At 40.7% G+C, this 24563-nt stretch overlaps 2 protein-coding genes across 2 annotated transcripts; both read left to right on the top strand.

Annotated features, from left to right (window-relative positions):
- Positions 1-11567: 11567 nt before the first annotated feature.
- LOC105973262 (putative receptor-like protein kinase At5g24010) lies at positions 11568-14386 on the top strand. Its single transcript, XM_012998285.2, has one exon. It carries the CDS (start codon positions 11694-11696, stop codon positions 14235-14237), a length of 2544 nt encoding a protein of 847 aa, XP_012853739.2. The 5' UTR covers positions 11568-11693; the 3' UTR covers positions 14238-14386.
- A 4111-nt stretch (positions 14387-18497) lies between these two features.
- Positions 18498-24343, top strand: HMA1 (heavy metal atpase 1). The gene is made up of 12 exons (XM_012998276.2): positions 18498-19568; positions 19665-20000; positions 20511-20657; positions 20939-21134; positions 21314-21426; positions 21895-22130; positions 22360-22465; positions 22655-22822; positions 23114-23330; positions 23434-23621; positions 23711-23797; positions 23907-24343. The coding sequence occupies exons 1-12, from the start codon at positions 18768-18770 to the stop codon at positions 24060-24062; spliced, it is 2751 nt and encodes a 916-aa protein (XP_012853730.2). The 5' UTR covers positions 18498-18767; the 3' UTR covers positions 24063-24343.
- The last annotated feature ends 220 nt before the right edge of the window (positions 24344-24563 follow it).

Raw genomic sequence — 24563 nt, 5'->3', positions numbered from 1 at the left:
GTAATATGGGAATGTGTGGCTAATTTTCTTGAATTGAGGTGATTACGCCAAAATTTGAAAGATAGGCGCTTGAAACAATGAATTCACCTCTAGGGACTTTAATAAACTCGATTCCCCAAAATTCACACGTCAACACTTTTGCCTTGAGGCAATGACTCGAGTTTTCAACACAATTCATCCACTAGTCCTTATTTCTCCCTTCTAATCTATTTTTCTTCTTCTTTTTTTTTTTTTTTTTTTTTTTTCGAAGAAGAAGAAAGATCTTATAAAACATTTCGACCGAAATCCAAGGGATAATTATTCAAAAATCTCCACTTTTCTACCTTCTACATATTGGCTAAAAGAAAGAACACCTTTTCTCTCCGAGGCTCAAATCAAGGTTCTAAGGATAAAAATTTAAAGGTAGGCTTGAAAGGCTCAAACGGTTCAAAGAAGGCCCAAATCATCTCCCAAATCGCTTACTACCCAACACTCCGTATCATAAATGTCTTAAGGTGAGATTTAAAACCGAACAAAGCATGATTGAGCACAAATAAATTCCAAATTTAAAATGCAAAACATTCAACCAAAGCAATGCATAAGGTGTGATTCCTAGCAATAATTCACTTCTACGTTCCGTTGAATCGAAAGCTAAACAAATACATACTCCTTATCAACATAAAACAAGTAGTCTCATCATCAAACATTGACCATCTATCATCATCATAATTCATCGATGCATCGGACACAATTTTTTTTTTTTTTTTTTTTTTTTTTTTTCGAAAAACGAAAATAATAAAACGGCAATTAAAACAAAAACTAAAGCATGCAAAATAAAATAAAAAAAATAAAACACACATAAAGCGCACATAAACGAAAACAAGTAGTTAACCACCCCCAAACTTAAAATTCACATTGCCCTCAATGTGATTTGCCCGGAGTTTAAGGATAGAAAACACCTGTTTACGCGTCGGGACCATCGTCGGGCTGCTCGTCAACTCCGCCTTGCGCATGAGCATTACCATCTCCTTCATCATCCGAAAGCTCGGGTACCGGCTCAAGAATCGGTGCGGGCAACGGAGCCGGTTCTTCACACTCGGGATTGCCACATGCCAAATGGCGCACAATGGCTTGGAGCATCTTTCCCGACCACCGTTGGAGGGATTCGATCGTGCTCACCTTGTGCTCCACCGTGGCAAGCCGATTTCTCGTGATCACCAACTCTCGCTCCATTCTTCTTTGGAATCGCCGGTCCGAACTTGTGCTTGGACCCTCGGGTGGGGCGATTGGTTGGTTCTCGACGGGTTGCTCGCCATCTTGGATGGGTGCCTTGTATTGCCGGGCCGCAAGGTCATTCATCGGATTCCGAATTGATGTGAAAATGTCCGTCGGTTTGGTTGGGACCTTCGCCTTCTTGCATAAGCCGGTAATGAGGCTAGGGAAATAAAATCCCTTGGAGTTGTTGACCATGGAGGTCCAAAACCGGTCGGATATGATCACGCCAATGTTGATCGGTGTGCCCTTGAGGATGTAGTATGCAAGAGCGCACCGTTCGGGGTCCACGCGAGTCCACGAGCGGGTGGGAATGAGGTTGGCACATATGAACGTAAGGCACGCCTTGCCTACTTGGTTGATGCATTTCCACTCTAACTCGTACTTTTCTTCGGTTGATAGTTCGGACCAAATGGGGGGTCCATCGCACAATACCTCGGCGATTTGATCTCTAGTGACCGCAAGTTGCAATTGCTCCCAATTGAATGGCGTCATGTGTCGGAGGTGATAAAAAGAGTTGATTGCGGAAGCATACCAATCGACCTTCTTTCCTCGAACCGTGCTCGAGTTCCGCTCCTCTGTGAGGTGGATATGGTTGTTGGCGTAGAACTCGCGGACTAATGATAAGTTGATCGACCCTTCCGGTTCCAATAGTGCTTGCCACCCTCGTCGTAAGAATTCTTGATGTAGCGGGGCAAATTGTGGAAGAGTGATCTCGTAGGCACGCTCCGTTACTAGTTTCTTCCCCTTTTGCTTCTCGAAACGAGCATTAGCACCTTCGACACAAAAGGCGTCGTCGTCGGGGGTCGGAATTTGGTCGGTTTGCTTGCCTTTCCCCTTGCCTTTTGAGGTGCTTTGAGAAGGGCCCTCCCCGTCACGACCTCGTTTCCCCATGACTTGAGGATGTGTGTGGAAGGGATTAGGAATGGATTGATGCGCAAAAATTCCCCCAAACTTGACTTGGGCAATTCGTCGAACACCTTGTGGGCGTTCTTGGTGGAATGGATTTTTGGAGAAATTTGCTTGTTCTTGAAGCCTCCCTGCGCAAATCAACAACAATCACATGTGTTTGAGTAATAGATGCGTATAATTGGTGAATTTTTGTTGAAATTTGGCAAAGAAAAGAAAAAATTCGAAAGAAAAAGACAAGGGTTCGAAGGGGGGTGAAGAGGATTTCAAATTGTGGAAATTTGGGGTGTGAAAACCCCCCTTTAAAGCTGCCCGTTTTTTCACTTTCGGACGGCCGTGCGAGATTTTGGCCTAAAATCCGCACGGCCGCACCAATTCTCGAAATTGGGCAGAAGCTGCTCCGAAATTCGGACGGCCGTGCGAGATTTTAAGTATAAATCCGCACGGCCGCACCAATGTGCGTTTTTGTCCAGTAGCCTCCTCCGTTTCTCGGACGGCCGTGCAAGATTCCAGGTCTTTTTCCGCACGGCCGTGTGACAAGTTTCCATAATTGCATTTAAGGCCCTGAAAAATAAAAACTTCATATTAGTGCCCCTGAAACTTTTTTTTTTTTTTTTTTTTTTTAATTTAAAAAAAAAAACTAACACTAACAAGATAAATAAATAAAAACAAAAATTAAAAGAAAATAAAATAAAAGAACGAAAAACGAAAGCTCGGGTTGCCTCCCGAGAAGCGCTAAGTTTACAGTCTTCAGCCGGACTTTGTCTGCTTCTTTGTTCAAGCTAACGTGACCGAAGTCACTTGGCGATTGAATTCCCCTCCATGATAATGCTTGAGGCGTTGTCCATTGACCTTGAACGATTTTTCGGTCTCGGGGTCCAATACTTCGACTGCGCCATGCGGAAATACGTCGAGTATAGTAAACGGTCCGGACCATCTTGACTTGAGTTTTCCCGGAAACAACTTTAGACGGGAGTTGTAGAGGAGAACCAATTGCCCCTTTTGAAATTCTCGATGCAATATCTTGTTATCGTGCCAACGCTTGGTTTTCTCCTTGTATACACGATTGCTTTCATACGCATTCAATCTCAATTCATCGAGCTCGTTGAGTTGCAGCATTCGTTTCTCCTTGCACGCTTCAATATCGAAATTCAGCTTTTTAATTGCCCAAAACGCATTATGCTCCAATTCAACCGGTAGATGACACGCCTTGCCATAAATCAAACGAAACGGTGTCATCCCAAGTGGAGTTTTGTAAGCCGTACGATATGCCCAAAGTGCATCATCCAATTTTCTCGACCAATCTTTCCGGGTAGGACTCACAACCTTTTCGAGGATGTTTTTGATTTCACGATTCGTTACCTCGGCTTGCCCGTTCGTCTGAGGGTGGTATGCCAACGCGACTTTGTGCTTTACTCCATACTTGGCTAAGAGTGCTTCGAATTGTTTATTGCAAAAGTGAGTGCCTCCATCACTAATAATTGCTCGTGGCGTTCCAAAACGAGTGAAAATCTGTCTTTTTAAGAAAGCACAAACCACTGCAGAATCATTAGTAGGAAAGGCGGCCGCCTCAACCCATTTAGATACGTAATCGACGGCCACTAAGATGTATAAGTTATTGAATGATGGGACAAAAGGTCCCATAAAATCTATCCCCCATACATCAAAGGGCTCTACTTCGATCATTGTATTTAATGGGAGTTCGTGCCTCCTTGAAATATTACCAACTCGCTGGCATCTATCACAACTTGAAACAAAATTATAGCAATCTTTAAACAAAGTTGGCCAAAAGAAACCTGATTGAAGCACCTTTCTCGCCGTGCGCTCTCCTCCATAATGTCCCGCATAATCCGAGCCATGGCAGTGGAAGAGTATATCTCCTTGCTCGCTTTCCGGTACACATCTTCGAATGACTAAATCACTGCATTGTCTAAACAGAAAGGGTTCTTCCCAAAAGTAGAAATTCACATCGTGTAAAAACTTTTTTCGTTGATGAAAAGTGAGCTCGGGTGGTAGTACATGGCTAACTAAATAATTCACAAAATCCGCATACCATGGTACTTCTTGATTATTAATAACAAGCAATTGTTCATCCGGAAAATTTTCATTAATGCAAATTGGATCTTTGACTTCCGTTTCTAGCCTAGATAAGTGATCGGCTACTTGGTTTTCGCTACCCTTACGGTCACGAATTTCCAAGTCGAACTCTTGCAACAATAACACCAACCTAATAAGTCTAGGTTTTGCCTCTTTCTTTTCTATCAAATATTTTAAAGCCGAGTGATCCGTGAAGACAATGACTTTGGTGCCTATAAGATATGATCTAAATTTTTCGAATGCAAAAACAACTGCTAGCAACTCTTTTTCAGTGGTGGTATAATTCAATTGTGCATCGTTGAGAGTTTTACTAGCATAGTAAATTGAATGAAAAATTTTATTCTTTCTTTGACCTAACACGGCACCTACCGCAAAATCGCTGGCATCACACATAAGCTCAAAAGGTTCATTCCAATCGGGCACAACAATAATAGGGGCAGTTACTAACCTTGTTTTCAAGTCGTCGAAGGCCTTGAGGCATTCGTCATTGAAATCGAATTTTATATCCTTCTCCAACAAATTGCACAATGGTTTGGCCACCTTGGAGAAATCTTTGATGAACCGCCTATAGAATCCCGCATGTCCCAAGAAACTTCGAATTCCCTTTACGGAAATTGGTGGCGGTAGTTTCTCAATTGTCTCGATTTTTGCTCGATCGACTTCTAACCCCTTCTTTGACACCTTGTGTCCCAGCACAATCCCCTCTTGCACCATAAAGTGGCACTTTTCCCAGTTGAGCACCAAGTTTGTTTCTTCACACCTGCGAAGAACCTTAGCCAGTATTTGGAGACAAGTGTCATACGTATCACCGAAGACAGAAAAATCATCCATAAAAATTTCAAGACCACATTCAACCATGTCCGTAAAAATTGCCATCATACAACGTTGAAAAGTAGTAGGAGCATTGCACAAACCAAAAGGCATGCGTCTAAAAGCAAAGGTACCAAAAGGACAAGTAAAAGTGGTTTTGTCTTGGTCCTCGGGAGCTATGGCAATTTGGTTATAACCGGAATACCCATCTAAAAAACAATAAAATTCTTGACAAGCTAGCCTATCAAGCATTTGATCAATAAAGGGCAACGGGAAGTGATCTTTTCGAGTGGCTTTATTCAATTTTCTATAATCCATGCAAATTCGCCAACCCGTTACTGTCGTAGAAGGGATTAATTCATTTTTTTCGTTTTTTATAACAGTCATTCCCCCCTTCTTGGGTACACATTGTACCGGACTAACCCACGCACTATCGGAGATAGGAAAAATAATACCTGCGTCTAGCCACTTGATGATTTCTTTCTTCACAACTTCCTTCATGATGGGGTTCAATCGCCTCTGTTGTTCCACCGAAGATTTATGGCTCTCCTCCAATATGATCTTGTGCATGCAAAAAGTTGGACTTATGCCCTTGATGTCGGCGATTGTCCATCCAAGTGCTAGCTTATGCTCTCGCAATACCTCCAAAAGTCTCTTTTCCTGTAGACCTGTCAAAGATGAAGAAATAATAACAGGTAAGGTCTCATGAGCTCCAAGATACATATATTTTAAATGAGATGGTAAAACTTTAAGCTCAAGTTTCGGAGGTTCGATCACTGAAGGCTTAAAAGTGACAGATAACGGGATCTCCGTCTCCAAACTCTCAAAGCGTGGTCTTGACAGCGGCTTTGCCGAATCCAACCAACATAATTGTTCCGTCACTTCTTCTTCTTCAACTGATGTTCCTACACACAAAGATGCTTCCAACGGATCCGCAATTAAAGGTTCAACAAAATCAAAATTCAATTGATCTAACACATCAAAGGCAAAGCATTCATCAACCTCTTGAGGGTGTTTCATTGTACGGAAAACATCAAATTTAATCGTTTCATCCCCCAAAGACATAGATAAAATTCTGTTATACACATCAATTATAGTTCTACCCGTTCTCAAAAAAGGTCTTCCCAAAATCAAGGGAATTTCTTTATCTTCTTCCATATCAAGAACTACAAAATCTGCAGGAAAGATGAATTTATCTACTTTAACTAACACATCCTCTACTATTCCCTTTGGGTATATGAGTGATCTATCGGCTAACTGTAACGTCACAGATACCAATTTTATATCTCCTAATCCCAAACTTTGAAAAACCGAGAAAGGCATGAGATTAATACTTGCACCTAAATCTATGAGAGATTTTGCAAAGAACTTACCTCCGATAGCGACTGGAATCGTAAACTTACCCGGGTCTCCAAGCTTTGGTGGAATTGGGCGCGTAAGAATGGCACTGCATTGTTCGGTTAACGCTATCATCTCATGTTCACCGAATTTTCGTTTCTTTGATACCATGTCTTTCAAAAATTTCACCCAATGAGGCATTAGTTCAAGCGCTCGAGTAAAAGGAATATTAATATGTAATTCATTCAATTGCTCAAGAAAACTTTTGTAATGCGACTCATTTTTCGCCTTTATCTGGCGCTGAGGATAAGGTACCTGAGGGGTCGGCTTAGGCGCAACGACCCTTTTTTCACCTGGTGAATCTGTCAGAATCTCTGCTTCTTTTTCTTGTTGCTCCTCCCCATCCTTGCTTGTTGCCTTCTTCGCCACTTCTTCTAATTGTCTTCCATTCCTCAAACTTACGGCTTTGCACTGCTCGTTGGTGCCCTTTCGAGGGTCTTCCGTATTGGACGGTAGTGTACCGGCTGGCCTCGCGTTCAATTGGGTCGCAAATTGGCCCATCTGTGTTTCCAAATTTCGAATGGAAGCTTGGGTGGTCGTCATAAATTGGGCCAAAATATTTGCGAGGTCTCCGCCTTGAGGTGGTGCTTGCGGCTGATTTTGGAATCCGGGCGCTGGTCGTGAATAATTAGGCGGTTGGCCTTGAGGGGGTGCTTGCCTTTGTCCCTGCTGATTTCCTCCCCACCCAAAATTAGGGTGATCCTTCCATCCCGGATTATACGTGTTGGAGTACGGGTTTCTCTGTTGTCGGTTGGCGTCATGCACATAATTTATCGACTCCGTTTCGTCTACGCCTTGATCTGGAGCTTGGACTGCATGGACTTGCTGCGTCTGCAAAGCCGCTACTTGCTTTGATAGCTTTTCCAATTGGGCCGTGATTGCAGTGACTCCGTCTAACTCCAAAATTCCTCCCGTCTTGACTGCTCCGCTATTCGACCGGTCCGATGCTCGCATGTATTTATTTCTGGCGATTCGTTCCAAGAGCTCGTATGCTTCGTCATAGGTTAGACTCATGAACATACCTCCAGCTGCAGAGTCGAGCACTGTCCTCGAGATGTCTTGCAGTCCATCGTAAAATATTTGCAATTGGCGCCACTCTTGTAGTCCGTGATTCGGGCACCTCCTTACTAGCTGTTTGAACCGCTCCCACGTCTCGAATAGTGCTTCACCGGCTTCTTGTATGAAATTTTGAATTTCTCTCCGGATTCTCTCAGTTTTTGTTGGGGAGTTGTATGTGTTCATAAAAAGTTGAGCTAGCTGGGCCCACGACGAGATGGAGTGCGGTGCGCGAGTTTGCAACCATTCTCGGGCTGCGCCTTGTAAGGAATGCTTGAACAGGCGGAGTTGCAGTGCTTCGGGTGATACTCCGTTCATCTTGTGCGAATCACACGTCTCGAGAAAATTCACCAAGTGGAGATGTGGATCTTCATGAGCTAGGCCGCTGAATAATCCATTGTTTTGGAGCATAGTGAGGAGTCCCGCTCGAATTTCAAAATTGTTGGCTTCAATGGGGGGCTGCTGGATGCTTGATTGAAACCCATTGAGCGTTGGAACGGTATACTCATGCAGTGCTCGTTGACGAGGTGGTGGATTAATTAGCAGGCGTTGGTTTTGCTCGTTGATGATTTCTCCTGCCGCGTTCGGTGGACGCCTTTGGTCACCCTCCCCACGATTAATCTCTTCTTCCATCGTTGCGGGAGTGTTTTGAGCTAACCGTTGATTTCTCCTAGCTTGTCTGAACGTTCGCTCAATTTCAGGATCGAGAGGTAGCAAGCTCGTATCGTGTCCTCTTCGCATAAAAAGTACCTAAAACAAAATAAAAAAAAATAATTAAGTAAAATAAAAAAAATTGGCTGAAGTAAGAAAAATTGCTTAAATTTAATATTAGGATAAATAAATAATTTAGCCGTATTCCCCGGCAACGGCGCCAAAAACTTGTTGGGTGCTAAATACCAACACGCAAGTGTACGTATCGCAAACAAGTAGTAAAAGTGGACTCGTGAGAGTCGGATGTCGATCCCACAGGGAATACGCAAACTATTTAATCCTAAGTACCAAATCTTAACAATTACGATTTTTATCCAGCCTACGCAAGTTTGTCAAATTAATTAACTAAATAAATTAAACTAATTAAGAAAGCAATTAAACACGAGAGAATATCAATATAAAACGGATCTAGGATTTTATCTTCCCCCTATGCGATAATTCTTCACCCAATTAATCTCCTATCATGCAAGTTACGATTCTCGATTATTAACCCAAGACACGAAATTATTCATAACCAGCTGTCGCTGCGCTATAAACCTATTATTCATAAAAGATTTACTATATGTCTATGCAAACCTAGTATAAATAAAGCATTAAATAGGAAGTCTCGTAAACGGCTACCTAAGGTATTATCTGTATGTCTACGATAATACATGCAATCAACACACGCATTCGGTGAAAAACTACTCGAAGGCTCTTCTATCCCTATTCTAATTATTAAAACGATATGTCAATCAATTCTAACAATAACAAATAGCAACATAAGTTAGCTACGCTCATGCACTAAATACGATCAAAATAGAAGAAATAATCGAAGAATTAAACTTGCATAAAAGTAGAAAAATAGGTTCGAATCACCACATAGGGTTCCAATAAAATCCTAGAATAAAAACTTAGCTACTCATGTTCGTAACGAAAAGCATAATAAAAATACGGAAATTCATAAAAATCAGAAAAGAAAAGGAAAAAGGAAACTAGGATGAAGATTCGTCAAGTCTTCGTCTTCGTTCTCTTGCTCCTCGATTGCGTGTAGAAACGATAAAATCTCCAAAAAAAATAAAAGGTAAAAAGATCCATCTAATTGTGTGCTTGTGGCCTTTAAATAGGGTGCAAAACTATAATAGGGCGGGTTTCCTTGTGTAATTGAGTTTCCTTCACTGCGCCATCACGTCCACTCGGACGGCCGTGTGAGATTGAGAACTAAAATCCGCACGGCCGTGCGGTCTTTTAATTCTCCAGAATTCTGTTTTTTTCACTTTTGGCCCACTTTTTCTCCGAAATTGCAGTTTTCACCCCAAAAGTTGCCAATTCTTCAATTTGCACCTAAAATACAAATAATAACCAAATTAAGCACCAATTATCATTAAAACACACCAAAAGCTCCAATTAAAAGGTACAATTAAGTGTATAAATATACACTTAACACTAATCCATTTTGAGATGACATGCTCAATCAAGGAAATAGCCACCGCCCGCCGCCGCCACGTCCACCGGACAATGCTCGTCGCTGGAACGGACACATCATCTGTAACAATAGTGGTCGCCCTTCTTCTCAACAATCCACAAGCCCTCGAAAAAGCAAGAAACTAAATCAAAACCAAATTAAGTGGGATTCCATCAATTAATCAACAAACAAGATCTCCCAAAAATGCCCTACCTCAACAACATAATTTTCGAAACCCTCCGCCTATTTCCATGGGGCGGCCCACTTCTAGTAGGTACCCCACCAATAATCCGAGGATTGCACGATATTCCACGTGACACGATGCTATTCGTCAACGAGTGGGCTATAAATAGGGATCCTAACGTGCGGGAGGAAGCTTTAACTTTCAAGTCGAAGAGATTCGAAGGTAAAGAATGATTCGATATTGGAGGAAGTTGATTTGGCTGAAGGAATAGGGCTAACCTCAATTATAGTATTGCTTAACCGAACTAACCGCGTGCAATTAATACACTAAATTACTGTATTTGGTTCAAAGAATATACATGCTCAATATAATGCAAAAAATTGTATTTCAGTTACTAGTGCATGGTGAATTATGCTCACATTTTCCAAATTTAGTACTTCAATAAATTGTTTGCTGATGTTGTACCTGGCGATCTCCGAGTTTTCGACACCAATTAAATAAATAAAAAATAAAAAATAAAAAATAAAAAATTAAAAAAGAGAAGCCCAATCATTAATTACGACAACTAACATTAACTGATAATATGCCTTTCTGAATGTGGAGTTGCTGCATCCAATACGTCGTCATTTCGGCTGGGTTTTCTGGAATTTCTTCACGTAAAAGAAAGAAAATAAATTAAATTACCCAGTAATATTTATCCTTGCGTAAATGATTACGACTTGAACTAATTTAATTATATATCTGTTTCGGATAAGTATTTAAATTTACCTATTAAATAAGGGATTATTTCCTAAGACAATACATAACTGGGGTGGTTGTAATTACTCAAATAGAAGGGGTCTTTTAATAATTTGACATTATATTAGGGAGCTGTTCGTAATAAACACAAATTGATACATTTTTTTCCAGAGAATAAAATCCGAAATCCCCCCCTTGGGTCCCCACTCACATGCTCAACATTCAACAACTCAATTATTGATAATATTATATAGTGTAAATGGCACTTTGCCCCCCAAACTATAGTGCCTTTTGCATGTTATCCCCTGGACTAAATTTTTTTACAATTTTTTGCCCGAACTCGTAAAATGCTGACACGGTGCCCTAAATTTGCCGGAATTGTTCAATTTTGGCCGGAATCACACTCACATAGTCATGTGCGTTGCACATGAGATTTTTTAAAGTATAATTGTCAATTCATACCAAACTTAACCCTAGCCTCCTTTTCCCTCGACTTTGACAGCAATTTAACCCCTATTTCTTGCTCATTTATTTTCCTCCTTTTTCATTCCCCTCCTCTGTATCATTATCTCCGAGCTTCTGCAGCTCCTCTATCTTCTTAATTTAAAAACGATTGTCACAAATACTTTTAATATTAATTTTCTATTTCTTTAATTTAATGCATCTTCACAAGATGGGGGGAAATTGCTGCCAAAATCGAGGGAAATGGGACTAGGGTTTAGCTTGATCTGAATTGGCAATTGTACCTTAAAAAATCTCAAGTGCAGTGCATGTGAGTGTGTTTCCGGCGAAAATTGAACGATTCCGGCAAATTTAGGGCAACGTGCCAATATTTTACGAGTTCGGGTAAACATCTGTAAAATAAATTAGTACATGGGGTAAATTGCAAAAGACACTATAGTTTGGGGGGTAAAGTGCCATTTATCCTATTATATATGTAAAATTAAACACAAAACAACGACTACAAGTCAACATGAAGTCAAACCTGGCATCCCACTCTTTTATTACAAATCTAACCAATCAAATTCCATTTCGCAATTTGCATGCCGCCCCCCGCCCCCACACTGATTATCCGCCAGAAGAAAAAAAGCTTCCATGGAAATTCTTCAATCTCAGAAGATATTTCTCTCTCTACTGCTACTACCTTTCTTCTTCCACTTCTCATCTCTTTCTCTCTCCTCCGCCGCCGCCTACACCTTACCCGAACAGTACTTCATCAACTGCGGTTCCGCTTCCACCGTCTACAACCTCCGCAACTACACCGGCGATGTAAATTCCGGTAAATTCACCTTGTCGTCCGGTGACAGAAGCCAAATTGAAGACGCCGCCAATTCTTCAACCGACGAACTCTACCGGAGTGCGAGAATTTTCAGAAAGCCTTCTTCGTACGAGCTTGATGTAGTTCAGAATGGAACTTATGTGGTAAGATTCCACTTTTTCCCCCTTTCCGGTTTGGGGAATATCTCCGACGCTCGTTTCAGCGTCGACGCTTCTAGGTTTAGGGTTTTATCCAATTTCTCAATTACAAACGCTACTGATCTTAAAAATTTTCCACTCATCGAAGAATTCCTGCTCACTATTTCCGTGGGCAAATTCGAGATCAGATTTGTGCCTACTGAAATTAATTATTTCGCTTTCGTAAATGCAATCGAAGTATTTCCCTCCCCGCCGGACTTCATCCGAGATTCCGCCGCCGCCGTCGCTCCAAAAGGCGACGACGGCGAATACGACGGGTTGTTATCATCCCCTTTGCGCGTAATTCACAGAATTAACATCGGAGGCTCGAATGTTACGCCGACAAACGACACCCTTTTGAGATATTGGATTCCCGATGATGATTATTTGTTCAATAAAAACACGGCAAGGAAGAGCGACCCTTACAACGGCAGGCTCGATTACCGGAGCCCAGGCGCCACGAATTTTGATGCCCCTGATTCTGTCTACAGCACCGCCAAAGAGATGAATATCGACAGTAGAAGTCAATTCAACACATTCAATGTCTCGTGGCGTTTCGATGTGAAAACGGGAAAGAAACACCTCCTGCGTGTCCACTTCTGTGACATTGTTAGCAACACCACAAACGAATTTCTCAAGTTCGATTTTTTCATCTACAATAATTTCGGTAAAATGATCTATCCTTTCGAGTTCGTTCAGCAGACAGCCGCTCCTTTCTACTACGATTTCGTGGTCGATTCGGATAACTCGGGTTTTATGAATGTCAGCATTGGCCCACGGAGCGAGTCCCGTGTTCGAACAGCTTTTCTGAATGGAGTAGAGATTATGGAGCTAATCACCGAATTGGGTTCGTCTAATGGAGGGAGTGATCATTCGAAAAGTTTATTCGTGATTATCGGTTCGAGTGTAGGAGGTCTTGTTTTAGTCCTTGTTTTCTTGACACTCTTGTTTATCTGTTTGAGAAAGAGAAAATGGAAGCCCGTCGAAGCTTTTGACTTGCCGTTGGGGCCTTTCTTTGGAGGAAGTTCGTACAGCAGAACCACCAATCGAACCATCAACGGCTCCCCTCTAGCCGATCTAAACCTCGGTTTGAAGGTACCCTTTTCCGAAATTCTCTACGCCACGAAAAATTTCAATGCGAAGTTGATTATCGGAGAAGGAGGATTCGGTAAAGTGTACAAAGCAAAGCTAAGAAACGGTAGAAAAGTAGCCGTGAAGAGAAGCGAGCAAGGACACGGGCAAGGCCTACCGGAATTCCAAACCGAGATAATGATCCTATCCAAAATCAAACACCAACACCTCGTTTCTTTAATCGGATATTGTGACGAAAGGGAAGAAATGATTTTAGTTTATGAGTTCATGGAAAAGGGTACGCTGAGGGACCATCTCTACACCACAGAGGGAGAAGAATCATCCGTTGGATCTTCAACTTCAAGATCCGAATTACCGTGGGACCTACGCCTCAAAATCTGCATCGGTGCAGCAAAAGGGATTCACTACCTCCACACGGGGTCAAACGGGGCGATCATACATAGAGATATAAAGTCAACGAATATATTGCTCGACGAAAACTACGTGGCGAAGGTTGCGGATTTCGGGCTCTCTCGAACGGGCCTTCTAGAGGAAACCCACGTGAGCACAGCTGTGAAGGGGAGTTTCGGGTATCTTGACCCCGAGTACTTTAGATGCTTGCAGTTGACTCAGAAATCGGACGTTTACTCGTTTGGGGTTGTGCTTCTCGAGGTGCTCTGTGCCAGAGCGGTGATCGACCAATCGCTGCCGAGGGAGGAGGTGAGCTTGGCGGAGTGGGGGATGACGTGGCAGAGGAAGGGGGAGTTGGGGGAGATTGTTGACCGTTTTCTTGCGGGGAGGATTAACCCGAATTCCTTGAGGAAATTTGGGGAGACTGTGGAGAAGTGTTTGCAGGACAATGGGGCTGATAGGCCGAACATGGTGGATGTGTTGTGGGACTTGGAGTATTGTCTGCAGCTGCAGCACACGGTTGTGCCTAGGGAAGCGTACGAGGATAGTGCGACGGATGTTTCTTTGGATTTTCCAATGAATGTTATTCAGAGGCTGCCTTCTCATAATTTACCGATCGATGAGACATGCAGTTTTTCGGATATCAGTCAGGTTAATGCCAATGAGGCCTTCTCCCAGCTGATAATCGATGAAGCTAGATGATTTTTTTTTGTTTTTTTCTTTTTTGGCTACTACTAATGTATTTTGTGTAATATATATGTATGCTGGATTTTGTTCAAGATTTAGTAATTATCTTGGTGTAAGATCAGTCTTATTTATAATTAAAAATAAAGAAGATCGTTTGCACGAAATGGGATTTTTGAATTTTTCGTAATATAGAAGAATCGGGCTTGGATTATTGCGTATGATTTTGTGGAATGTGGGACTGCTAGACACTCAGAAGGGGGAGAAAAAAACAGAGTAATTTTTGGGATAGTAAATTCTTGCCAGTAGAATCAAATGACTTCTCCTCATTACATGCATCAAAAGCTGTTAGAATTTGAATTATTAACATAAGCCAAAAAACAAAATAAGAAATTTGTTTCTTGTTCCAACAATTTAGAGACAACCGCCCCTGGAATTTGGAATCATGGTCAAAAAGGAAATCTTACAAACTCAGTCTCTCTCTCTCTCTCTCTCTCTCTCTCTCTCTCTCTCTCTCTCTCTCTCTCTCTCTCTCTCTCTCTCTCTCTCTCTCTCTATATATATATATATATATATATATATATATATATATATATATATATATTAAAGAAACTGCAGTTTAAAGATCTCAAAACATTTTTTGTTCCTTTACAATTTGCAGGTTAAAATGTTTCAGCCATTTCCAATACCGTACAGAAATTTCGCCATTCTCATTTCTATTTCGATTTTCTTGATCATATTTTGTACAACCGAAGTAGAGGGAAGTAGGAACCTTTTTCGTGATCTGTCAACTCAGTCCAAAGGATTTGCCTTTTCTTTCAGACAAGCGTATTCTGGTCCGAGCCGTCGTGGACCAGGTCACCGGTGAAAGAAACTAGTAGCTGCTTTATCACTATAGTTCTGGTTCGTGTGGCTTCAAATCTTTATTACTTGAATTTATGGTCATATTATAAGTTGAAATTATAGAATTTTTTTTGTATTTTATATTCTATTAAATTATATTTAATTGATTGTAAGTCACATATTAAATTTTATCCAAAGTTTGTATGAAGAGAAAGTAGAACTGCAAACGATAATGAGAACCTCCCATGCAATTAGTTACCCTAAAACAACTCTCCATTTCAAGTCAAAGAACGGTCAATCCTGTTTTAATGCCACGCCACCGGACCCTAGCTAACTAACAATCCATACATGTATAAATACATCTCTCCATTCTTCTTCTTCTTTCATTCAAACAAATCTCTTACAACAACTTATTTTAACCATGGCCAAAGATATGAAAAACTTGTGTTGCCCCTTTCTTCTTCTCACCATCATCATCATCAGTTCCGTCTTCTTGGCAGCCGACGGCCGCCTCCTCTCTGAAGATTCCGCTCAAAACCCCGATTCAGATCATTCCGGTTCGACCCTTCAAGATGGAAACCTACACGTGATGAATGCTAACCCGAGCTCAGGAGAAGAAAACCACGACGCGGGCCGTTCGGGGCCCACCACTGCAGAAGGATTTCTAACCATGATGCATTATATTCTGAACCCTAAAGAAGAAAATCTAGACATGGGCAGTTCTGGTTCGAGCCCAGTAGAAGAAGACCATAGCATGATCAATTCTGGTCCGAGCCCTGCAGAGGGAATCCCAGACATGAAGAATTCGAAGCTGAAACCCGGAGTGGGACACTTGGACACGACGAGTTTTGCTCAAAGTTCAGGAAAAGAAAACCAAGACGTGATCAGTCCTGGTCCGAGCAAAGGAGAAGGAAACCATGACGTGGTTAGTCCTGGTCCGAGCCCTACAGAGGGACTCCTAGACATGATGAATTCTAAGTTGAAACCTGTAGTGGGACACTTAGACATGACGAGTTTTGCTAAGAGTCCTGGAAAAGAAAACCAAGGCGTGATTAGTCCTGGTCCGAGTACAGGAGAAGAAAACCGGGGCGTGGTTAGTTCTGCTCCGAGCCCTACAGAGGGACTCCTAGACATGATGAATTCTAAGCTGGCACCCATGGTGGGACACTTAGACACGACAAGTTTTACTAAGAGCACAAAAAAAGAAAACCAAGACATGATCAGTCTTGGTCCGAGCAGAGGAGAAGGATACCTAAACATGATCAGTTCTGGTCCGAGCCCAGCAGAAGGAGACCATAACATGATCAATTCTGCTCCGAGCCCAGCACAAGGACTTCTAGACATTATGAATTCTAAGTTGAAACCCGTAGTGGGACATTTAGACACGACGAGTTTTGCTATGAGCCCAGGAAAACAAAATCAAGACGTGATCAGTTCTGGTCCGAGCAGGGGAGAAGGATACCTGAACATGATAAGTTCTGGTCCGAGCCCAGCAGAAGGAGATCATAACATGATCAATTCTGCTCCGAGCCCAGCACAAGGACTTCTAGACATTATGAGTTCTAAGTTGAAACCCGTTGTGGGACACTTAGACACGACGAGTTTTGCTATGAGTCCAGGAAAACAAAATCAAGACGTGACCAGTTCTGGTCCGAGCAGGGGAGAAGGATACCTGAACATGATCAGTTATGGTCCGAGCCCAGCAGAAGGAGATCATAACATGATCAATTCTGCTCCGAGTCCAGCACAAGGACTCATAGACATTATGAATTCTAAGTTGAAACCCGTTGTGGGACACTTAGACACGATGAGTTTTGCTATGAGTCCAGGAAAACAAAATCAAGACGTGATCAGTTCTGGTCCGAGCAAGGGAGAAGGATACCTGAACATGATCAGTTCTGGTCCGAGCCCAGCAGAAGGAGATCATAACATGATCAATTCTGCTCCGAGTCCAGCACAAGGACTCATAGACATTATGAATTCTAAGTTGAGACCCGTAGTGGGACACTTAGAAACGACAAGTTTTGCTCCGAGCCTAGGAAAAGAAAACAAAGACGGGGTCAGTTATGGTTCGAACCCTGGGAAAGAAGACGATGACATGGTCAGTTCTAGTCCAACCTCTGGAGAAGGCCTCTTGAACACGATGAGTTCTACTATCAAACCTAAAGAGGAAAGTACGATGAGGTTTGGTCCGAGTCCAGGAGAAGGAAACGATGACATCATTCTTCATGGTTCGAATCCTGGAGAGGGACCTCAAGACAATATGAAATCTAATTTGATCTCTGAAGTCGGACACCTAGACACGACGAATTCTGCTCCTAGCACAGAAAAAGAAAACCACGAAGCGACCAGTTCTAGTCCAAACAATGGAGCACACCTAGAGGTGATAGATTCTACTCTAAGACCTAGAGACGGAAATCTAGACGTGATGAAATCTCCGCTACTAGAAGAAAAAAAAGATGTGATCAGTTCTAGTTCGAGCCCAACAGAGGAGAACGTGATTAGTTCTGATCCGAGTCCTGGAACCAACGATGTGTTCGATTCTGGTCCGAGCCCCGGAGAAGGACACTAAATGGTTTGAAGTCTATATATATATGACAATGGTTACTAGGATGCGTAACTAACGCCTTCCATAATCCCATTGTTGTGTTATTTTCGTCGACGTAGCATAGCATGTTATATCCTTTCTCCTCGAGTTATGGACTAGTGGCGAAGACGGCATAGGAAAACAAGAGGTTGTGCATGGCGCCCGTCGTTTCTCAGAGAATAATTGTATTATTGTGTGTGTATATATATATATATATATATATATATATATATATATATATATATATATATATATTTTTTTTTTTTTTATTTCTTTTAGCAGTGTAGTATCGTTGTTCCTTTTAGAACTTGCAGGGTGTATTTAAGCCCCACAAAGATAGAATCCTGGCTATGCCATGAGATTTTAATTCATTATCTAGTGGGATGTTTACCTATTATTACAACATGTATGTTTATTGCAATTCATTTTAATGAAGTGGTGTTCTGTTACATATGTAACCTGAAGTCTTTAATTGGTAAGTAGATACAGTAAAAAAAAATAAAAAAATGGTTCACTTTAACTTTATGTAACTTCTCTAGTGTGACTTATATATTTACGATTTGAACCGTTTATTTATATATTTTTGTTGTATGACTATCGCATGTTAGGGGTGAGAAAATCGGATCCATCAACCTGTAAAGAACAGTCCCGTTAGAACTGGACAAATAGATTCATCAATAGAATCCGTAACTTTAATTTATTCATGTTAGTTTCACTTGAAGATTTTAGGTGATTCATTTCAATTTTTAAATAGTTTCACGTAAAACTCATAACTATCAACAACAAAAAAATACTTAAACAATAGCGGATTTCGACCCGTAAAGATTGAATTCTACTACAAACCTGCTGAAAAACAACAAATTTAATTCTTTAAAATCAAGAACCGTTATATAACGGGTCGAGAGTGTACGATCCGCAGACACCCTGAGGTCCACAACACTTTTTTTCTTTTTTTTTTTGAGAACAACAACACTTTTTTCCATACACCTAAAATGTGTAATATGTGAACACCTTTTGTTAAATTTTCATTTTTATTTTTAAATTGAGAAACATGTAAAAGGACAAATTAAAATGAATGCCATTATCTCACACGAGTGCTACAAATTTGAGGGGTAAAAATGGAAAAGCAGTGGCTGAATTTTCATCAGAATGAGCACATGGTCATGGTGTGTGATGAAATATCACCACATCCCAGCTACCCCCTTCGCCCCCGCCCCCCGCCCCCCGCCCCCCACCCTCTGTACATACAGTACAAACCCCCCGCCCAGAGAATTCAATTCACTGATTTTCTTAATCAACCAAATTCAATGGAAACCCTCAATTTTCCCACCATTTCGAAACCCCCGTTGAATTCCAGAGCTTCGTCCATGGCCATGGAAGCGCGTCATCTCACCGCCTTACTGAAACTCCCACAGAACATCAGAACCAGGAAATTGAAGCTCAAACTCAAATTAAATCTCCCCTACCCCAAAAAACCGGCACCGCCGATCCACCTCCTCCGTACGGTTTCCCGTTTACCCGTCGTCAAATCTTCGGCCCATTCGCACCACCACGACCACAGCCACGCCGACCACGACCACGATCACGGCGCCGACGACCACCGCGACCATGATCGGAACCACCATCACCATACGGTACATCAGGAGAACCAGCATCAGCACCAACATCATAATCATGGCCATTGTCATTGTCATGATGGCGGCGGTGCTCCGTTGACGAAACCCCAGGAGAGTTTCCTTCGTTTTGCGGAGCGTATCAAGTGGGCTGATCTGGCGAACTTCTTGAGGGAGCATCTCGAGCTCTGCTGCTGCGCGGCGGCTCTCTTTTTGGCTGCCGCCGCTTGCCCTTATTTGCTTCCCAAGCCCGCCGTCAAGCCTCTCCAGACAGCCTTCAGTCTCGTTGCCTTCCCTCTTGTTGGGGTAATTAACAACTTTAGCTACTAAAATTTCGAATTATATCTGTGATAAAAAGTGAAAACTCGTAGATTATTTACTTATTTATAATTAAATGGGCAGGTTTCTGCATCGTTTGATGCTGCAATGGATATTGTGGGTGGGAAAATTAACATTCACGTGCTGATGGCTTTGGCTGCATTTGCATCGGTGTTTATGGGGAACCCATTGGAAGGCGGTTTGCTATTGGCCATGTTTAACTTGGCTCATATTGCAGAGGAGTATTTTACGAGCAGGTCTAAGATTGACGTCAAGGAATTGAAAGAGAACCATCCTGAATTTGCGTATGAGTTGGATGTCCAGAATGGGAATTTTCAGAGTTTTTCGGATTTGATGTACCACAAAGTTCCTGTGAATGATTTGGAAGTCGGATCGTATCTCTTGGTCAAAGCTGGTGAGGTCTGTGCTTTATCGATATTTTTTTGATCATATCATGGTTTTCTTCTTGCCAATATATGATTGTGTGTTTTTTATATAGAGTTGCATCTGTAACTCTTGAACTAAAATCTGCAAATGGATCCTGCAAATTAAATTTGTATGGTATATTTTGCTCCATGTTTAAAATACTGAGCAAAAAATAAAGGAAAATTTTATTAGACAGGTGAGAAAATGGCTATGTGATCTAAATTAGTGACGAAGGGACGCAATTTTATTGTTAAGTGTGTCATGTTCTCTTATAGGAACTAAAATGTTTGATGTTAATTTCAACGACTTGTCAAACAGAGACATCATTTTGAATATGGAGTAGTAGGATTACGTTTTTTTTCTTTAACTTCTCGATTTTTTTATGTTTTCTTGTGGGTGCAGAACTTCGTATAACTTCTGAATTATAGGTCTAAATTATGAGAAGTTTTTATATGTGTATGAGCTTATCTGAACTATCTTAAATCTAATCTACACTATGTGCAGTCGGTGCCAGTGGACTGTGAAGTGTTGCAAGGTAGATCCACTATTACCATTGAGCACTTAACTGGGGAAGTCAAACCAGTAGAAAAGGATGTTGGAGACAGCATTCCAGGTGGCGCTCGGAACCTGGATGGTATGATGATTGTTAAGGTAAATTTTCAAATTATTCTGTGTAATAGCATATCAGAATATACTTAGGTTTGTCATTGCTGACTCAGCAAAATACTTTACGTGGTCTTGGTGGTTTTGGTTTGTTTTGGTGCATATTAACTGATCTTAATAAGATGATGTGATAATTAGAAAATTAAGTATATTTTATGCCTTTGCCAATGGACAGCCAGTTTTTACAATTTTACCACTTCGTTACTGTAGGGGAAATGTCCTCTTTAGCTTTTTCCTTCATTCTTTGCTAAGTTCATAAGTTTAAATAGGCAAAAAAGACATGGAAAGAATCAATGCTGAGTAGAATTGTGCAATTGACTGAAGAAGCTCAACAGAGTAAACCAAAGCTTCAAAGATGGCTCGATAAGTTTGGCGAGCAGTATAGCAAAGCCGTTATAGTGTTATCTGCTGCCATCGCATTGATGGGGCCAGTTCTCTTTAAGTGGCCTTTTCTCAGTACATCAGGTATACATACTACGGGTCTCTTTTTTTACTATTTTTTTTTGTTATCGTGCATTTTTGTAACAAAGAAATGTTGGTGGAAATAAATAAACAGATGACTACTAGAAAGAAGGAGGATGATATGACAAGAACCATACTAGTTTTATAACTTTATGGATTACTAATTTTATTTTGTTCTCTAGTTTGCAGAGGATCACTTTACAGGGCATTGGGGCTTATGGTAGCGGCATCACCGTGTGCACTAGCTGTGGCACCATTGGTGTATGCAACTGCAATTAGTGCTTGTGCGAGAAAGGTATATCTTGATTACATTGATGTATATTGTATAGAGTTGAGCCGTCTGTTTCATAGTTGTGCGAGAAAGGTATATCCTTTTTTCTTATTACCTTGTTTAATTGTAAAAGTTGGTGATGCTAACTTATTTATTTTGTGGATATCAGAATAAGAAAATGTTAGCTTTCAAACTGAGAGGGCAAACCAATACCCTTAAACGACCATTCTTAAAATAAGAACGAGTCGTGAATGGTTCTTAATCAGCCAATACCAAACTTTCTCAAAAGAAAAATATTGTTTCCTAGCCTCACAAAGTGAAACTTTTACGTTTATTTAGCTTCTGTAGAATAATAATGAGACAAAAAATGATTTTTATGAATTTTTAATATCAATGTAGGCTGAATATCACATAAGAATGTCTGTTCGTATTTGTTTGCTCTTTTGACCAACATCATAACTAATAACTAATAAGCATTACCTTGTTTTACAGGGAATCTTGCTTAAGGGGGGACATGTCCTAGATGCTTTAGCTTCATGCCAAAATATTGCATTTGATAAAACAGGCACATTGACAACTGGGGAATTCATGTGCAAAGCAATTGAACCAATACATGGACATGTTAGCAACAATGAGAAAGAAACTACTTGTTGTGTACGGAGCTGTGAGAAAGAAGCTCTCGCTGTCGCAGCTGCTATGGAGAAGGGAACTACTCACCCTATTGGAAGGTTGCTTTTCTTTTAGTCGATATTTCTTTTACAGATATACTACGAGTAAAGCACCGGATAAAAAAAAATGGTCTTGGATATTATCATTAGCATTTGTTTGGTCTTGGATCTTTAGTGGATTTTGTCTTTAATACAGAAATTTTATGAATAATTATTTTTTGAATTGTGATTTTATTGATGATTAAACATTCAAATTTGAGTTACAGTCTTAGTTCCTTTAATGTTGCAGAGCCGTTGTGGATCATAGCATTGGAAAGGATCTGCCTCCTGTTTCTGTTGAAAGTTTTGAGAATCTACCTGGAAGGGGTCTTTTGGCGACAATATCTAGTATCGAGGTACTGAAGTTTAAATTATACTATGAATCTATTTGAAGTACTTGCTAGAATGTACTTATTCTACAATTCTCATTTTTGCTGAGTAGATATGAGGTCTTACTTCACTCGCAAGAAAGTTATGTATGATTGATTGAGTTTATAAATGCCTAATAACTTGAGTTAATTCGGAGGTCGTTCTGTTTCCTATAGCCAGCGTTTGGAGGCGGTAAACCACTAAAAGCTTCGATTGGCTCTGTAGAGTACATCACTTCTCTTTTTACATCAGATGCTGAATCGAAGAAAATCAAAGAGGCGTTTAGCACTTCTTCTTATGGAGATTACTTTGTTCGTGCTGCTCTTTCAGTAAACAATGAGAAGGTGAATCTTTATTGCTTTTATCAACTAATTTAAGGATTAAAGTTCGTCTTTAAATTGTAACCATTTTTTTTTTAGACTTCTATTCTATTGATTTCTTAGTATTTCAAATAAGGTGTGGAATTAAGGTTTTTGAATCTCGTTTTATAATGAAAGAATTTTGTAGCACAAACCTTAAGAAACTGCTCCAAAAACATGTGTTTTAATTTTTTTTGGCGATTACAAATTTGGGGAAGAAAACGAGAATGAAAACAAGCAGGGTCTTATTTTATTTTTTTCTCCTCTCTCATGCAGGTGACATTGTTTCATCTTGAAGATAAGCCCAGAGCTGATTCTTTGGACGTGATAAAGTCATTGCAAAACGAAGCAAACCTCCGTGTTATGATGTTAACTGGCGACCATGAGTTGAGTGCACAGAGAGTAGCAAATGCTGTGGGCATCAAAGAAGTTCACTGCAGCCTCAAACCAGAGGACAAACTCTTTCATGTCACCCGTATTTCTCGAGATACAGGTGCCCCTTTCTACTATCTCCAATGTCTAACGAAAATGAACTTGTGATTATATCCTTCGACTATTGATTTTTATTAATTTTTTAATATTTTATTTATGTGCAGGTGGAGGGCTAATAATGGTGGGTGATGGTATAAACGATGCACCCGCATTGGCTGCAGCTACCGTGGGCATTGTTCTAGCGGATCGTGCAAGTGCAACCGCAATAGCTGTGGCTGATATTCTTTTGCTGCAAGACAATATTTCAGGGGTCCCTTTCTCTGTTGCTAAATCTCGACAGACCACTTCTTTGGTACTTTCTTTTTTCGTGGCGATTAATTTTCTTTACTTATAACTTTTTTTTATATATATAAATTAATGTTTTATGATGGACACACGCAGGTTAAGCAAAATGTAGCACTTGCATTAGGTAGCATTTTCTTGGCCTCTCTTACATCTGTGTTGGGGGTGTTGCCACTTTGGCTAACAGTAAGTTCGTGCACAAGCATCTTCGCTCAAATTTTACTTTCTATCGAAAAAGTTTACTACGACGCTTGTTATTTAATTTTTTTGATTTAATTTTAATGTAAATGTGCAGGTCCTTCTTCACGAAGGTGGGACCCTTCTGGTGTGCTTAAACTCCATCCGGGCTCTAAATAGCCCGACGTGGTCTTGGAGGAGCGATCTTGTGCAACTCATACACAGATTAAAATCCTTCGTTACAGGTGGCAATTACCAAGCTGTACCTTTGTGATTATACGGGGTTTCGATTCGTTGTTATTACGTGTGGTGGTGTTGGGGTACAGAGAAATCAACCCTTCTGCAACTGTGAATAGATTAGAACGATGAATACGGTAGGCTAACTTAAACTGCTGGCATTTACGTGATCGAGTATTCGAAATGACGACATTGATCATGTCTCATTGTAATGCAGTGGAACCTTAAAAAAAAACTGTTTGTTATATTATGTTCTGTAATCTGTTTGTATGAATTTATTTTGTAATTAATTTATTTTATTTTATTGTGTTTTCGAAACCACTGACACGTCATTACATACACGATACAACCACCTTATTTAATTGAGGGTCCCACCCATTTTTCAGTTACTAAAAATAGACTCAGTTCTTCATCAATAAATGTTTGTACACAAGTACAGGTAAGGATCCCATCGTACTGTAGTTACTTCACTTGTGCAGAGTCTGTAATATTTGAGGTATAATAATAATAACAAGAAAGAATAATCTGATGAGGACAC

Source organism: Erythranthe guttata, chromosome 8, assembly GCF_056151865.1.
Source record: "Erythranthe guttata isolate IM_541 chromosome 8, IM_541, whole genome shotgun sequence".
Classification (NCBI taxonomy): Eukaryota; Viridiplantae; Streptophyta; class Magnoliopsida; order Lamiales; family Phrymaceae; genus Erythranthe; species Erythranthe guttata.
The sequence above is the reverse complement of the archived record's forward strand: the minus strand, read 5'-3'. Positions and strand labels throughout refer to the sequence as shown.

What these genes read in the sequence shown, in the direction of transcription:
- HMA1 (XM_012998276.2), top strand. Translation starts at nt 18,768, where the DNA reads ATGGAAAAGCAGTGGCTGAATTTTCATCAGAATGAGCACATGGTCATG. An exon ending in TTGCCTTCCCTCTTGTTGGG is followed by an intron (nt 19,569 to 19,664) that starts GTAATTAACAAC and finishes TTAAATGGGCAG; the next exon opens with GTTTCTGCATCGTTTGATGC. An exon ending in TCTTGGTCAAAGCTGGTGAG is followed by an intron (nt 20,001 to 20,510) that starts GTCTGTGCTTTA and finishes CACTATGTGCAG; the next exon opens with TCGGTGCCAGTGGACTGTGA.
- LOC105973262 (XM_012998285.2), top strand. Translation starts at nt 11,694, where the DNA reads ATGGAAATTCTTCAATCTCAGAAGATATTTCTCTCTCTACTGCTACTA.